The sequence below is a fragment of the Salvelinus sp. IW2-2015 genome, linkage group LG28 (assembly GCF_002910315.2).
Source record: "Salvelinus sp. IW2-2015 linkage group LG28, ASM291031v2, whole genome shotgun sequence".
NCBI classification, from domain to species: Eukaryota; Metazoa; Chordata; class Actinopteri; order Salmoniformes; family Salmonidae; genus Salvelinus; species Salvelinus sp. IW2-2015.
In genome coordinates, this window is record NC_036868.1 from 21,069,458 (window position 1) to 21,087,549 (window position 18,092).

Below are 18,092 nucleotides of genomic sequence, written 5' to 3' on the forward strand. Positions count from 1 at the left end.
GTGATTTTTGGCTTTGGGTTGCAGCTTAAATGGGACCCTATTCCCTAAAGTACACTACTTTTGACCATAGGGCRCTGGCCAACAGTAGTGCAKTATATAGGGAAAKGGGTGACATTTTGGARGCAGCTCTGGTCCTGTCTTGYGTGAGAACAGCAGGGCAGACAAAAAGGCCATGTCCACTTCACAGGATAATGATCGTCATGATAACTTTATTTGTAAAGCACCGTCGTCTGGAGACGCACTCATGAGTAGCAGATGTCACAAAGCGGAGGGAGAGATCTTTGGTGGGCTTTTGTGCAAAAGCGACCATTTAATTCCTTATTCTCTCTTATCCTTCTGGTGACTGGGGCATCTGGTGTGTCAGCCCCCAGGCATAGGGAGGCATCAGGGAGGGCAGGGCAAGGGTTTGTGGGGCATGGTGGGTCTACAGCCCTCCTCTGGCTGTGCAGGTTAAACAAAACGTGTGATAATCTACATTCTGCTCCAGTTTGTTTTACCGGTATGCTCAGAAAACATTCCTCTGTTACCCATTCTTCAACCGTCCCCCTCCTCACCCAGCCACCATCTCATGGTCTACCAAGGACACCCATCACATGAAATTATGCTCTAATCAGTGCCCCAATTCAGCCGGCCAGACGCCCCCGCGATGCCACTGCATTCTTCACCCTCGCATAGTTTGCCCAATGCCCTCCAGGAAACAAAAGACAAAAAAATATCTCCCAAAATAGTCCAAAAAAGCCCAGCCCAAAATAGCCATCTGGCAACCTGCGTGTAAGACAGGGATGTTCTGATAGTTTAGGCGTGAATATGTTGTACTGTACACAATGACAGGGGCACATTGTTGGAGCTGAACCCATTGTGTTAGTGCTGCTGGGACTAGGTCCCTGTCTCTTTTGTGTTAACACCGTTTCAATTTAAGGGGCTTTATTGGCATGGGAAACATATATTTACATTGCCAAAGCAAGTGAAATAGATAATGAACAGTAAACATAACACAACATAATATCCAAAAGAATAGAGACATTTCAAATGTCATATTATGTCTATATTCAGTATTGTAACTGTGTAAATAGTTAAAGTACAGAAGTCTCTCTGTAGTACCACTGGTTAGCTACAAGAGGTTGACATATCAGCACATTGTCAATTGTTTCTTGTAGAGCATGCTAATAAAAAGTGTGTACCGTGTCTTTGTGAGTGCACGTGTGTGTGTCACAGGGGTAAGACAGAGAGTACTCTATTCAGGTTATGTGTGGGGGGGGTGTATTTCTGCAGTTCTTGTCCATACGTTGAAGAGTTAGATAAGAGGTAGAGGTACGGTGGAAAGGAAAGCAGAGACACTCTTTAAAAGTCTGTGTAGCGTGACTGCTAGTTCTCCCACACCAGACGCTGGGCCTGCTCGATGCACTCAAATACAATATTTACTTTTCACAGCACATTTCTCAAACATCCAGAGAGAGAGTGTGCCGTTTGAGAATAATTAGGGAGAACAATTTTTTTCAAGAGAGGGGGAAAAACCCACAATAACTCTCTTCAGTCTCCTAACACTGGAATTCTTGGATTCATTCTAGAATAACAATTTATTTAGATCCAGGTATCCGTTGTCTATAAATCCCACATAGATTGTAATTAAGGGTGAGATTGATTAATTTAGCTCTMAAGAATCGATTCCCAAATGATTTTTAAAGTAGTCACTGTGGGTCTATAGGGTTGGGGAAAAATATTGAAGTATAGAAGTGTGATTAGTTATAGGAAATTACCATGACTAATAATTATAAACACTGAYCTGTTAGAATGAATGAATGACTTCAAACTGTGAACTATTTTAATTTGATAATCTGTTAATTAAGATTTAAGGAAACAAACATTATAGTCACAAAAGCAATATTCATAGTTTTTTTCATTACTTTCTGCTCAAAATGCAGTTACAGTAACAGAACAACGAACAGAAGAGGAAAAACACTGAGCCCAGGCACTGCATAACCTAACACTTGATAGAACACTTGAAGACAGTGATAGTGGTAGAGTACAGATTGAAGGTTTAGCCTAGGTCTACACCAATGGCGGTCAGTGCTGTTTTAAMATGATGCAATMAATTTTTTTCTTCTTCTCATGAGCATGGATTTATTTATCTTATAGCGTATTGGATGACTGTCATTCATATTCCATTCATCAAGTTCAATGTAACATCGATAGGTTTAGGCTACTATYTGATACTGGAATTTTCCCTATACCCACCATGAGGTTGCTACAACCTAGCCTATGAACGAAGGTTTACAACGTAGGTGCACACAGGTCGAGAGAAACATTTGAGGTGACAGACAGTGACACATTCAATACCGCCTTGTYCACTTTTGCCTGCATCTACCTGATCTAGGGTGTAATCATTAGTCACACAGTTGCAAACGAGTTTCTATGGGACAAATTCAGGTACTGTATGTTTATCCCTGTTTTCGTTCCATTTGCTTCCYTMTAAMAAGCATTTTTCAACAGAATCGGCAGAATGAATACACCCCTGATCACGCGTAAACTCAGTTCACTTTCATAGCAGCCACGTTGTATTCCTTCTCGCATCTATGCGCTCTCCCCTTCTCACCTTCTCCCTTAGTTTGTGGACTTCAATGCACAARACATTACCTGTATGTGACCAGGCGGAAAAACCTTTCCAAGCGGAGCCATATCATAACCGCTACACACAGCCTACATCGTTGTCCCCATATTAGCGAAAGTAACATCATAGTCAGCAAAGCTAATAGAACTAACAAGTTAGTAAACCCGATACAATCATGCAGTAACGTTAGTGTATAGTTAGTACGCAGTTTAGCAGTTACACCGGCAAACCCCGGTGGCAATAAATTAGTKAAACCAAAAGCTTACCTTGACTTGGAAGAGTTCCAGTGTTGTGTTGGYTATTCATAGCCAGCTAGCTAACATAGCATCCCTCTGTTTGAGCAAGGTGTTTGAGTAGGCTAAACTTGCTAGCTAATTCAATTAAACTKTTTTGCTTCTCCTTAATCTTTGAAGAAATTGTCTTTCTCTTTCTTTGAGACAAATACTCAACACGTTTTGAGCACTACAGTGCTAGCTAGCTGCGGCTTATGCTTTCAGTACTAGATTAATTCTCTGATCCTTTGATTGGGTGGACAACATGTCAGTTCATGCTGCAAGAGCTCTGATAGGTTGGAGCACGTCCTCTGGAAMTTGTCATAATTCCTGCATAGTCTATGGAAGGGGATGAGAATCATGAGCCTCCTAGGTTTTGTTTTGAAGTCAWTGTACCCAGTGGAGGACGGAAGCTAGCTGTCCTCCGGCTACACCATGGTACTACCCTACAGAGTGCTGTTGAGGCTACTGTAGACCTTCATTGCAATAACAGTGTGTMTTAATAAATTATTTGGAGACGTGAATATGTTTAGTGTAGTTTTATCTAAAAATGATAACTTACATGTTTTACAATGTCTATTTTTATGAAATTCACTGAGGAGGATGTTCCTTCCATTGCTCCTCTAAGGAGCKTCCACTGGCCTACACTTGGCACGATTAGGGACAATTTTAGGATTTTAAGATTGAGTACAGTTTGAAGTTGTACACTGTTACGCTGTCACTTACTAAATCATTAAGGCCKATCATTAAGGCCATAAATAAGCCCAGTATTGCTCCATCATTCTACTTGAGAGAGATCTAGTAGTAAACWACACCAGCCATGTTGTCAGCCCCTCTCTGTTCTGACACCATTATAAAATATGAGGGTTTTTCCTCTCTTGAATGACAAATTGAGGGTGTCATTTTCCCATAAAGCCTGTAGGATGCTGATTGTCTGCCCTCTGTGGCCCCAGTGTAACACTGGACTGGTTTTATTATGGCGTGTGTGTAGTAGTAGTAGGTATCCAGTGAAATGGCTCAACACATTGTGATGGGAGTCTGCTCTGTGTATCTCTGTTTGTTTGACCTTGTCAAAGAGCTGCCGTGCTCTACGCTACCACTGACCAACCCCCTGACTAACCGCCAGCTCTCAGCACTGAATTAGTCCATTGTTTCTCCAAATTGTTCTGGCGTGCCAACCCCCCCCGCCCCCTTGTCCCATCGTCCTCGTCTCGATACAATCTTTCCAAATTAGTAAAGATTGGTGTTAAAATAGTTGTCAAATGGGAGTAGCGAAGGGTAAAGAAAAAGTTAGATCAATGTCAGACATGCTTAGCAGAGAAGTGCAGGTGTTCCGAGCAGACGCTTAGGCACATTGAAGTAGGTCTATGGAGTATACGGCTCCATTACCATCTGAGTCAGAAGTCTAAAGAGGATCTCCATTTTCGTTGGCTGAAATTATTTTTGGGAAATGGTCTACTGAGCGAACTATTTATCCTAGTGAAGAGCATTTAAATAGTGTTTCTTCTCCAGGCTTGACATTCAACTAATACTAGGGGCMCGATTTAATCCGTAGTGCTGAAGATCCACACTGTAGCACGATTGACATTTTTAAAGGTCCTTTCCGATTTGAGCRGACATATGCAGCGTTTCCTGTGAAGGCAGTCATGGGAACATTGCCTTCAAATTTCTATCGCACTGTGGCGTGCATCTTCTGCGCTACAGATTGAAACAAAACCTAGGTCCAATAGCTAGCTCAGCTACCGCCGCTGTGATTAACTACTGCAACAACAAACCAAAAAATATTTATGTAATGATATTGATAACAATATCACCAATGGTCATTTCTGGTGATAAACCACTAATAAACCACTTTTTAGTAATAAACCATTATAACCCAGTGTGTTTCCCCCATCCACCAGGTCGTAGGTGTAAGCAGGGCCAGACATTGTTTGGTTTGGCTGAGAGCTGAGGGGCTAGGTCCAGGTCCACTCCTACATACTCAGACCCAACGTTTTTGTTTTCCCCTCATGTTCCTATGACAGGGTTTACACCATACACTTCAAAGAACCCTTTCATCCAGCCCTGCATTGCATGGAGAGAGAACCTAGTAACCAGAAACATACAGTCTATCTACCAATGTTGGTCTGGAGCCGACCCGGGTTAGCCGAGGCCGACTTCGCTGTAAATTAAGGATCTTGTTTGATTCTATAACAAATTTGTAATACCGACAATTCTGAAATCAAAGCGATCGACAGGCTTTGGAGTGTTCCTGAGCTTGTACCCTCACTTGCCCCCGCTCTTCATCTCCAATCCATGTCTCTCTCTCTCTTTTCACTGTTGGGTCTACTTTTCAACTCCAAGATGAATCCATGTCTTCAGCACTCTTGCGTTATGGTTTGCTTGATCAATTTCAATAGTCTGCTCTGCTGCACGCCCAGTTTACAGGATACAAAGTGTATGATGAGTGTTTTCAGGGCATGCCTATAGATCCTGCAGACTGACTGAACAAGCAGAAGGACAGGGTTGGGGTTAATTCCACAAARTCAATTCCCTCTCCCTGTAAATTCCATTTATTTCAATTCAAATTCCAGGTCAGTCTTTAAATTCTGAGAATTCAATTGCTCTCAATTTCAATGTTAGGTAAATTCCAATGATTCATTTCCCAATTCAATATTATCCCCAACAATTCCACAAATTCCAATTTGAATTCAATTCCCTCAGGCTTTCAGGATGATCATGTCACTGTTCAGACATTCTAGCTATACTTGAAACATAGAAATACAATTTAAAATGGTTTATAACAAATCCTGCAGTACATTTTTGACACTAAGTGTATACCAGATGGGGATACATTTTTAGGATGGGAAATTATAATACACACCATAATATGCACGCACACAAACACTTACACACATACTGTATACACACACTCACCTTGTTTGTACTCATGTTATAGACAACTCTTGACTTTTGTATGTATTCKTTATCTTTAACTGGTGACATGTTTGTAGTTTGCATGTTTCAGTAATGAATAAAATGGTTAAATAGTTGTACATCTTTGCTTGATTTCTTTTGTCATTTTTACTCATTCTGTTTTGCTGCATAACACACTTACATTATTTGTCTACCCATATGATGTGGATCACTGTCAGGTTATTAGATGTATACTGTTCAGTAACAACAGAACACCGTGGTTGTAGTAACACTTTTAACAGGGAGTTTGTAAATGTGTAGAATGTGTTTGTTTTGGGTCCACACTGGTAAGAATAACCCAACACAATGTTGAAACACAGAACGCTTCCCACCACTAGATCACATAACTAGACGTAAGCTGGACGTGATCTGAACGCTGCCAACAACATAGTAGAAGAAAGTGAAAGCTGCAACAGGGACTCTAACRAGGGCTCATCTGTGGCAAAGTGAGCTCTAATGGCCATTGCCCTGAAAGCCRAGTATTCCTCTGGACAGAGGCAGTAGCCCTACAATGCTGGGATATGTCTTGTTACAATAGCCTACTGTAAGTCATTGACACGAACGTAATAAACATCATGAAACGGCCTAGGAAGTGCCATAAGTGTAAGCCAACAGAATTAATTATTTMACATGAACCTGTTTAACTGCGTTGATATGGCTTAATTGCCCATTGTCCAGACTCGTTATATTTGCACATACCATGCAGTTGCACCAGGGGAATTTAAACCAAACAGATTTTTTTTGCAGGTCTTCTGTTTACCCATATTTATTGATGAACTAATTTCCCATCATGAAAATGTATCCCCATTCCCCAATCAAAAACCTCCATCAATACCACAAATAAAGACAAATATTGCTTTTTACTCCAATCTGGCAACRCTCATAAAATATAACATGGCACCAGTATCCCAAAGTATTAAGCGAAAGTAAGCATAGAACACAGCATTGGCACTCATTTCAGTGACAACCTGGTTGATTAACAACAACAAAGGCAGTGTAGAACACCATTGCCCAAAATGCATTGCTCCAATAACTTTGAAAAGATTGTTCTGAAGTTTGCCCACGCAAAATGTAATTTCCTATGAATAAGGTTGCACAAATATTTGTGTCTTTTCCTATGAGTTAAGTCGCACCAAAACACGTGRATTTTCACACGAATTAAGCAACACAAAAATGAACAAAATCTGCTGAAATAGTTTTTGTACGTATTTGCACAATATGAGTGTTTGATTGTGTTGGATCTGTCAATTTTACATGGATCTGTAAACTTTACATTGATCAGTACTCCTCTATGTCTCTTCCAGATGGCTTCTGGAGACGCGTCTGACATCAGTGCCAGGAGATGTTTTCTCCAACCTGGTCAACATCTCAAGGATGTGAGTGAATCACCATCAGCACAATCGCACAGTCTCTTTTCACCATTATTCCCTTCCTTGTCCCTCTCTTTCTATCTCTCTGATCATCATCACAAATTCTCACCTCATTGAGCCACAAAGCTATATTTAAATTCTTAATATCCCGACTCCACATCATCCACCTGTCTATTATCCTCCCTCTGATCCAAAAAATTGGGATCAGGGATCCAAGCCTTTTCCAAGCCTCCTCTCGCTCTCTGCTTCCTCTCTCTCTCTTTCTCCCCCCACACTCTCTTTCTCCCCCCCAAAATCTCTCTCTCTCTCTGTCCTCTCCTCCACTTGTGCAGATGATCTGTTCTCTGTTTAGTGTCACCGCTGTGTGCTAATCACAGTTGGAAGAGCTAATGCGTTCCTAGAATAGGAATGTCAGCCTTCCCACCGCAAGGGCCTAGGCATCGGCAAGGTATTCCGGTGGAGTCGCCTGTACGGATTGGTGCKTCGTTCAGGGAACGGGTTAGATGATGTGGTAAAATATCAACTCAGTAGAAGAAGGTGGAAAAGGGTATCACCAAGCCAAAATGTTGAAAGCAATGCGAAAATTTGAAATTGATTTCTTTTTGACAACTTCTCTGAAAATATACARGAGCTAGGCCTTGATCCCAGCCTGAGGCCAGTGGCTGTGTCCAAGTCCTACATGAGGAAAGAAGAGCGAGAGAGAGCAAAAGGAGATGTTTTCCCCAGCCTCACCCAGCACACCTCTATATTGCCCAACAGAATAGCAGGTTAGCGGTTTTCGTCATCAATCTTGTTCTGGGGGCAGCTCTGCGGAGTGGTCGCTAGCTGGCACAGACAAAGTCATCAAATCTGATTTTAAGCCTAACCTTAACCACACAGCTAACTCTAATGCCTAACCTTAAATGAAGATCAAAAAGTCTAAAATATATATATATATATATCATACATTTTTACTACATAGACAATTTCGACTTAGCAGCTGCCCAGTTCTGCCTCCAGGACAAGACCCATGACAATAAGCTTCAACCTGCCACAGAATACTGGAATAGAGACCCTTTTTAACCTGTAGTCTAGACAGTCTAGACTGGAAGTACTTGTTTAACCCCCTTCATTTAGCAGCATGTAAATAGTATTTATTAGCAATCAGGAGCAATTCTAGTCTAGTGCACTGCACTTTAAATACTAACCCTGCTTTCTCACAATGAAGAGACTCATTCCATTTCTGATATAGATTCATAATCTCAGTCTGTTTGTTTTATATGCCATTAGACTACACAGTAGTTACTCAGTAATAACAAATGAAAGCAGTGGTACTGATGACTGGGTAATGGATATGTAGGGTGCATACATACCTGTTAAATTACCCATGGATTTCGAGGCATTGGGAGAGGTGGGTGGTTAAGACTATAGGACTGAGGCTAAAGCTTTGGATTGAGGATCATTAGTCTAGTAGCTTTACTTCTCACAGTGGTTCAGGTACACGCCCCTCCGTATTTATTTGGACAGTGAAGCTAACATATTTTTTACATTGGGCTCTATACTCCAGTATTTTGAATGTTTCAATTGAGGCAACAGTACGGAATCTCACCTTTTATTTGAGGGTATTTTCATACGTATCTTTTTTAGCGTTCCCCACCCCCCATTTTAAAAGAATTAGGACAAATTCACTTATAGTGTATTCAAGTAGTCAAAAGTTTAATATCTGGTCCCATATTTTTAGCACGCAATGACTACATCAAGCTTGTGACTCTACAAACTTGTTGGATGCATTTGCAGATTGTTTTGCCCAATTAGGACCTGAATGGTGAATAATCTAGTGCTATCTTGGAGTACCTTTTATTGTAAATAAGAAAATAATTTTCTGAACACTTCTACAGTAATGTGGATGCTACCATGATTATGGATAATCATGAATGAATTGTAACAAGAGCAAAGATCATACCCCCACAAAAATTCTAGCCTCTCCTGTTATTGGTAATGGTGAGATGTTAGAATTTGATTTGGCAGTATGAAGTTTGTTCCTCTGTAAATGTCTCACTCATCATTATTCACGATTCATTCATGATTATCCATAATCATGGTAACATCCACATTCATGTAGAAGTGTTCAGAAACATTATTTTCTTTTTTACAATAAAAGTTACTCCAAGATAGCACTAGATTATTCACCATTCAGGTCCTAATTGGGCAAAACAATCTGCAAATGCATCCAACAAGTTTGTAGAGTCACAAGAAATTGAGCTCAGGTGCATCCTGTTTCCATTGATCATCCTTAAGATGTTTTTACAACTTGATTGGAGTCTACCTGTGGTAAATTCAATTGATTGGGCATGATTTGGAAAGGCACACCTGTCTATATAAGGTCCCACAGTTGYCAGTGCATGTCAGAGCAAAAACCAAGCCATGAGGTCAAAAGAACTGTCCGTAGAGTTTCGAGAGAGGATTGTGTCGAGGCACAGATCTGGGGAAGGGTACCAAAACATTTCTGCAGCATTGAAGGTCCCCAAGAACACAGTGACCTCTATCATTCTTAAATGGAAGAAGTTTGTAACCACCAAGACCCTTCCTAGAGCTGGCCACCTGTCCAAACTGAACAGGGAGGTGACCAAGAACCCGATGGTCACTCTGACAGAGCTCCAGAGTTCCTCTGTGGAGATGGGAGAACCTTCCAGAAGGACAACCATCTCTGCAGCACTCCACCAATCAAGCCTTTATGGTACAGTAGAGTGGCCAGACGGAAGCCACTCCTTAGTGAAAGGCACATGATAGCCCGCTTGGAGTTTGCCAAAAGGCACCTAAAGGACTCTCAGACCATGAGAAATAAGATTCTCTCTTGTCTGATGAAACCAAGATCGAACACTTTGGTCTGAATGCCAAGCGTCAGATCTGGAGGAAACCTGTCACCATCCCTACGGTGAAGCATGGTGGTGGCAGCATCATGCTGTGGGGATGTTTTTCGGCGGCAGGCACAGGGAGACTGGTCAGGATCGAGGGAAAGATGAACGGAGCAAGGTACAGGGAGATCAGTGATGAAAACCTGCTCCAGAGCACTCAAGACCTCAGACTGGGGCAAAGGTTCCCCTTCCAACAGGGCAACGACCCTAAGCACACAGCCAAGACAATGCAGGAGTGGCTTCGGAACAAGTCTCTGAATGTCCTTGAGTGGCCCAYCCAGAGCCRGCACTTGAACCCGATCAAACATCTCTGGAGAGACCTGAAAACTGCTGTGCAGTGATGCTCCCCATCCAACCTGACAGAGCTTGAGAGGATTTGCAGAGAAGAATGGCAGAAACTCCCCAAATAKAGGTGTGCCAAGCTTGTAGCGTCATACCCTAGAAGACTTYYYGCTGCAATCACTGCCAATGGTGATTCAACAAAGTCCTGAGTAAATTGTCTGAATACTTATTTAAATGTGATATTTACGCGGGTTTTGTATATACATTTTCTAAAATTGATAACCTGTTTTTGCTTTGTCATTATGGGGTATTGTCTGTAGATTGATGAGGGATTTCTTTTTAAAATCCATTTTATAATAAGGCTGTAACATAACAAAATGTGGAAAAGGTCAAGGGGTCTGAATACTTTCCGAATGCACTGTAGTTGTTGCGTGCTAACTTTTTTACTACTTTAATACACAAATAAGTGAATTTGTCCAAATATTATGAAAAAAACATCTTCAAAGGAGGGGACAATATGCATAAAGTGATTTCATTTCTAAAAAGTACAACCGATAGGTATGAAAATAGCCTCAAATGAAAGGTGACATTCTGTACTGTCGCCTCATTTGATCTCAAATCCAAAATGCCGGAGTATACAAAGTTGATCTTCACTGTRCAAATAAATACGGAAAGGAGTGTAGATGACAGTAAATCACATGTTGTATAATAATTGGTATGTTTGCGCAATAKCTTTTAATTGTATTTGATAAAATGTTACACAGTAAAACCATGTGTGTAAAGAATGTGGAAGAAAGAGTGTAAAATTGATCTTTACTTTTATTAAAGATACCGTATGTCTTTCTGTATGTTGAAAATCCCTATATCAAAGTATGATGGTTTCTTTCTTTCAGATACATATCAGTGGACGTAACACTGGCAGGACTTGAGAGGCATTCCTTCTACAATCTAAAGAAAATCACCCACATGTGAGTACATATGTACACTCCCTTCCATATGTATTTGAACAGTGAAGATAKAAATAATTTGTCTCCAGCATTTTAGATTTGAGCTAGAATGTTTCATATGAGGCGACAGTGCATAATGTCACCTTTTAATTTGATCATACAAATCTGTTTTAATGTTTAGAAACGAAAAGCACTTTATAGATCTAGTCCCCCCATTTGAAGAAGTCATAAAAATACCCTCAAATAAAGGGTGACATTCTGTACTGTCGCCTCATATGAAACATTTGATCTCAAATCCAAAATGCTGGAGCTTCACAAAATGTTTTGCTTCACTGTCCAAATACATATGGAGGGGAGTGTTTTTTTCTAATAATGACTCTTATTAAACACATTATGGTGAAGAAGTTAGACGAATTTGCCTTGTTATTTTCAGGATCGTAAATAGTGTTCTCCCCTTCCATGCCGCAAACCATTGCGAGCGCCAGCATATGCATACACGATCAACAGATATTCTAGAACTGTTACCCAACAGCGTTTCCATAACAGTTACGGTTGACGACAACATTTCATAACATCTGAAGAGCGTGGCTTTGCCGTCCCATGTTACTCTGGGGCAGCACTTTTAGCGAAGTGCCTTCTGACATAATGACGTTGGAGAGAATAATTGATACATAGAGTATCTGTCTCCTGTCCATCATCGCTCGGTCTGGGTCTAAACAGACAGACGTAACAGCGTGCAACTGGGGATGTTAGGAGAGAGGGAAAGCCAACAGTCAATGTGGTTTTCCTATCCATGCCTGAGCTGCTGTGGAGGCGTCTCATAAACAGCAAGTTGGTTTGCGTAATGGCCTTGGTCTTCTCTATATCGGCGTCTGATGTATGGTCTCTCTAAGGTCTGACCGCTAAGTTGCATGGGATGAGATCATTTAATCATTTATTTGCTTTGCGTCAAGACTAATCAAGCTGCTTCATCACAATAGAACAGAACACTGACTTTCCCCTTATCTCGTATTCCATTGATGTCCATCAGCACAGTCCCCACTGTGACAGGCTCTATATTTGGCCAATCCCTGTCCTGGTTCACGCTCTGTGATAGGCTCAAAGTGTAGAGACCAAGAGTTTCTCCCACACTAAGAAGAGTTCATAGCCCATTATTTCTATTGGATCACCAGGGCCTGTTCAGACCTGATTGGTCCAGTGGTTGTGCCACATCACATAATAATGGCATCGCTCTCCTGTTTCCTCCATGGATCAGACACAAAGGTCGGACCAAGAGGAGGTGGAGGGTGGCAAGGGCTGTTCGGGGAARCAAGGAGCTGAGGTCTGAGAGGGAGGGAGGAGGTGGAGAGTGGGATGGGGTAGAAGGGTGTAGGGTAGCAGTTCACTGCACACAGACACACCAACTCAGGGACTGAGAGGCAGGGAGGAAGGGAGGTGGTGGAGGACGAGGTGGGGTGGAGGTTAAGGTAGCTGTTCACTGCACACAAACACACACAGTGGCTCAGACTCTCAGTGGTCAGAACATGTTGGCTAGGGTGCTGATTGCGGTTACCTAGGTGTGTGAAGGAGGGCTAGGTTCACACGTTCCCCAGCTTTCATCCACACCACATGGGTTAGACAAGCAAAGAGGAGAGCCCTCTCTTTGGCCGATGGGTGCACCAGAGTCAACACACTAATGAAACGTTAATTGAACCTTGGCTTCCAGAGTTGGATGTATGTGGAGACTTTGGAGATTTTCCTCCTCGTCTTTCCGATAGACAGACATGCACCTTGCCCTCTTCTGTCAGCACTCAGTGTGTGTGTGTGTGTGGGGGGGGGGGGGGGGTCTGGGTGTGTGAGTGTGCATGTAAGTAAACGTTTCACTGTTAGTCTACACCTGTTGTTTTACGAAGCATGTGAAGACTAAGATTTGATGTGTGTGTTTCAGTGAACCTAAAGCACGTACTTGACTTTTAGAGAACATGAAAGGAAACTGTAAAGGACTCGTGGGGATGAATACAACCCTATATACTACGCAACATGTCCTGTATGTTCAGTGACACAGGAATGTCAAATTACTAAGCAAAGCAAAGGATGTATGAGCACTTAATCCTAGGATACACAGAAGTACTTGTCAAACTGGAAAACATCATGTTTACTGTCATTTTTAAGGTGTATTTGTGTTTTCCATTTCAGAGAGATCCGGAACGCAAAGAGTCTGTCGTACATCGACCCAGAAGCATTTAAGAACCTTCCAAACCTGAAATACCTGTGAGCTCATTTAGAAATCCTACGTTTATTATAAGCATCTTTTTTTCAAAATCAAAACCATCTTGGCTTTGAAAACGCTAATGTAAGTGAAAAACTGACAACATTACTTTAACACAAGATACAATAGATSAGACTTGTCTTGAAATATTTGGCTTTGGCAATAATTGAGCAATTATTTCCAATCTATTCAACTTAAAAGGTTCCTATTSTATATGCCAGTACTGGCACTGTCATGTTATATTTTATACTCTGTGGTTGCTTGATTGGTGAGGGAGTCTGCTTGGTCACTGCCAGCTATCTTTCCATCTCTCTCTTGGTTTTGATTGGTATAGTCTGCTTGGTCATCGCCTGCCAGCTATCTAACCATRTCTCTCTTGGTTCCTTCTAGGGGGATTTTCAATACTGGCCTCACCATCTTTCCTGATCTCACCAACATTCACTCAGATGATATGAACTTTATACTGTAAGCAAACTGCATTACTAATACATACTACCTTTGTTAGCACTATACTCAAGTAGGTACTGTCTCACAAGTATTACAACCATAACATTCCATATTTCAGTAGTATTTCTATACATTCCAGTATTCCATTCAATACCTCACTCATTTGTCATACTAAATGTGGAAAATAATGGGATTTTTACCCTTAAGTCGATTGAGGTTTAAATCTCTTTAATGAGACTGACATCACACACACACTCTTCTTCATATTTATTTGGACAGTGAAGCTCAAACTTTTWATTAAGCTCTATACTCTATACAAAATAGCATTTGAGGCGACAGTACAGAATGTCACCTTTTTTATTTGATGGTATTTTCATACATATCGGTTTTATCGATTAGAAATGAAGGCACTTTATGTATCTAGTCCTCCCATTTGAAGGTGTCATAACTATTTGGACAAATACACTTAGAGTGTATAACATTTTGTCAAAAGTTTGTGACTCTACAAACTTGTTGGATGCATTTGCAGTTAGTTTTGGTTGTGTTTCAGATTATGTTGTGCCCAAAAGAAATGAATGGTAAATATTGTATTGTGTCATTTTGGAGTCACGTTGTGGGTAAATAAGAATATAATATGTTTCTCAACACATATGTGTCATGAGTGAATTGTGAATAATGATGAGCGAATAAGTTACAGTGGCATAAATATCATACCCCACCCAAAAAATGGTGGCATGATCAGTTAAATAAAAAATAGCATCTTTAACTTTCTCACTCATCATTATTCACGATTCATTCATGATTATCCATAGTCATGGTAGCATCCACATTAATGTAGAAGTATTTAGAAATATTATATTCTTATTTACAATAAKAGTGATTCCAAAAWAACACAAAACATTATTTACRATTCATTTCTATTGGGCACAACCTGATCCGAAACACATGCATCCGACAAGTTTGTAGAGTCACAAYCWTGATGTAGTTYTTYCYRGCTAGGAATATAGGACCATATACTAAACTTTTGACTAAATGTAATAAACTAGAAGTGAATTTGTTCAAATACTCATGACACCTTCAAATGGGGAACTAGATACATAAAGTGCTTTCATTTCAAAAAACAGATAAGTATAAAAATACCCTCGAATAAAAGGTGAAAATATGTACTGTCACCTCATATAAAACATRTGATCTCAAATCCAAAATTCTGGGGTATAGAGCCAAATTAAGGAATGTAGCTATACTGTCCAAAACACATACGTAGGGGAGTGTAGAAGCATCATCCTGTCCTCTCTAAAGAGCTGTCTTATTTATAGTAAGGATTTTCCAATCCATTATGTCTCGCCTGTCGTCTAATGCCAGTGGTTACTATAGTGCTAGGAGATGTACTTAGCTATTTTCCATTCTGTGGCATTCCATTCCTTTTTTTCTACTCTCTGACGAGGTTTTCTATACACTACCAGTCAAAAGTTTTAGAACACCTACTCATTCTAGGGTTTTTCTTTATTTTTTACTGTTTTCTAAATTGTAGAATAATAGTGAAGACATCGGAACTATGAAATAACACCTGGAATCATGTAGTAACCAAAAAAGTGTTAACCAAATCAAAATATATGCGAAATTCTTCAAATAGCCGCCCTTTGCCTTGATGACAGCTTTGCACACTCTTGGCATTCTCTCAACCAGCTTTATGAGGTAGTCACCTGGAATGCATTTCAATTAACATGTGTGCCTTCTTAAAAGTTAATTTGTGGAATTTCTTTCCTTTTTAATGCATTTGAGCCAGTCAGTTGTGTTGTGACAAGGTGTGGGGTGTATACAGAAGATAGCCCTATTTGGTGAAAGACCAAGTCCATATGGCGAGAACAGCTCAAATAAGCAAAGAGAAACGACAGTCCATCATTACTTTAAGACATGAAGGTCAGCCAATATGGAACATTTCTTAGAAATTTTCTTCAAGTGCAGTCGCAAAAAACATAAATCGCTATGATGAAACTGGCTCTCATGAGGACCGCCACAGGAATGGAAGACCCAGCGTTACCTCTGCTGCAGAGGATAAGTTCATTGGAGTTACCGGTCTCAGAAATTGCAGCCCAAATAAATTCTTCACAGAGTTAAAAAAAGAGACACATCCCAACATCGACAGTTCAGAGGAGACTGTGTGAATCAGGCCTTCATGGTCGAATTGCTGCAAAGAAACCACTACTAAAGGACACCAATAATAAGAAGAGCCTTGCTTTGTCCAAGAAACACAAGCAATTGACATTAGACCGATGGGAATTTGTCCTTTTGGTCTGGAGTCCAAATTTTGGTTACAACCGCCGTGTCTATGTGAGACACGATGATCTCCGCGTGTGTATTTCCCACTATAAAGCATGGAGGAGGAGGTGTTATGTTGTGGGGGTGCTGTGCTGGTGACACTGTCTGTGATTTATTTAGAATTCAAGGCACACTTAACCAGCATGGTTACCACAGCATTCTGCAGCGATACGCCATCCAATCTAGTTCGGGCTTAGTGGGACTACCATTTGTTTTTCAACAGGACAATGACCCAACACACCTCCAGGCTGTGTAAGGGCTATTTTACCAAGAAAGAGAGTGATGGAGTGCTGCATCAGATGACCTGGCCTCCACAATCCCCCGACCTCAACCCAATTGAGATGGTTTGGGATGAGTCGGACCGCAGAGTGAAGGAAAAGCAGCCAACAAAACAACAGAAAGGCATTCCAGGTGAAGCTGGTTGAGAGAATGCCAAGAGTGTGCAAAGCTGTCGTCAATGCAAAGGGTGGCTATTTGAAGAATCTCAAATGTAAAATATATTTTGATTTGTTTCACACTTTTTGGGTTACTACATGATTCCATATATTATAGAATATTACATTATTCTACAATGTAGAAAATAGTAAAAATAAAGAAAAACCCTTGTATGAGTAGGTGTTCTAAAACTTTTGACCGGTAGTGTATTTGCAACACCACCTAATTTCCTCTTGTATCTCCTCAGTGAAATAGCTGATCATCCATACATATCTGAGGTCCCAGCAAACTCATTCCGTGGTATTACCAACCAAGTGCTGACGGTGTGAGTACACAGCCATAGCTCTACAGTTTCACTGGTGTCTTCACTGTGGACTATAGGCCATTGCATTACCCTTGCTTGCAGTCTGAGAGTGCTGTGACCAGCACAGAGATGTTCTCACAAATGTCTGTCGGRGAGAAAACACCATTCCATTAGATGCCAAAGCCATGGTCACATTGACAAACTGATTCAGGACACAACTAACCAATACATCGATCGAAGTGGTTCAATTTTGTTGGGGAGAACATAACACAGGGAAATATGTTACAGAAAATGTTGTAGTGATTTTGGTCACTGAAATGCATACACAGGCAAATCCTCAGCACCAAAATATACATGTTATTCAACAGCTGGAATTGGCATTACTGATTAATAGGACCTGTACAACCAGAAGGATTCAAAGTTAGTCAGTGGGTTGGTGCATAAAATAACGCAGTTTTGACTTCAGTAAATGTTACTGTTATGAATGTTTTCTGATGTGTTTATTCTCTTACAGGATGTTGTACAGTAATGGCTTCACCGACATTCAACATCATGCTTTCAACGGGACCAAACTGGATGCTGTGTAAGTTATTTTGCTTATATCATTCAAACAAAATAATAGAATAGAATGGTATAAAATAGAAAATAACAGAATAGAATGGTATAGTATAGAAAATAACAGAATAGAAAATAACAGAATAGAATGGTATAGTATAGAAAATAACAGAATAGAATGGTATAGTATAGAAAATAACAGAATAGAATGGTATAGTATAGAAAATAACAGAATAGAAAATAACAGAATAGAATGGTATAGTATAGAAAATAATAGAATAGAAAATGAAATACTGTATTAGTAGCCACCTGCAGCTCTCTGCTTGACCCTGCTGACCCAAAGCCATGCAGGACAAAGCACTGAAGCAGCAAGGATTCTTGTAATGTTGTATTGTTGATGACRTCTTGCTGTTGGAACCAATTACTGTATAAATGGATTGTAACAGTGCTTTGGAC

The 18,092-nt window shown here is 40.5% G+C and overlaps 1 protein-coding gene across 1 annotated transcript in view; it reads left to right on the top strand.

Moving 5' to 3' along the window:
* LOC111954188 (thyrotropin receptor) overlaps positions 1-18,092 on the top strand; it is a 31,202-nt gene that overhangs the window by 2,700 nt on the left and 10,410 nt on the right. The window contains exons 2-7 of the mRNA XM_023973714.1: positions 7,140-7,211; positions 11,275-11,349; positions 13,504-13,578; positions 13,967-14,041; positions 17,025-17,102; positions 17,596-17,664. Coding sequence (XP_023829482.1) covers positions 7,140-7,211; positions 11,275-11,349; positions 13,504-13,578; positions 13,967-14,041; positions 17,025-17,102; positions 17,596-17,664 — 444 coding nt within the window. The remainder of the gene's footprint in view (positions 1-7,139; positions 7,212-11,274; positions 11,350-13,503; positions 13,579-13,966; positions 14,042-17,024; positions 17,103-17,595; positions 17,665-18,092) is intronic.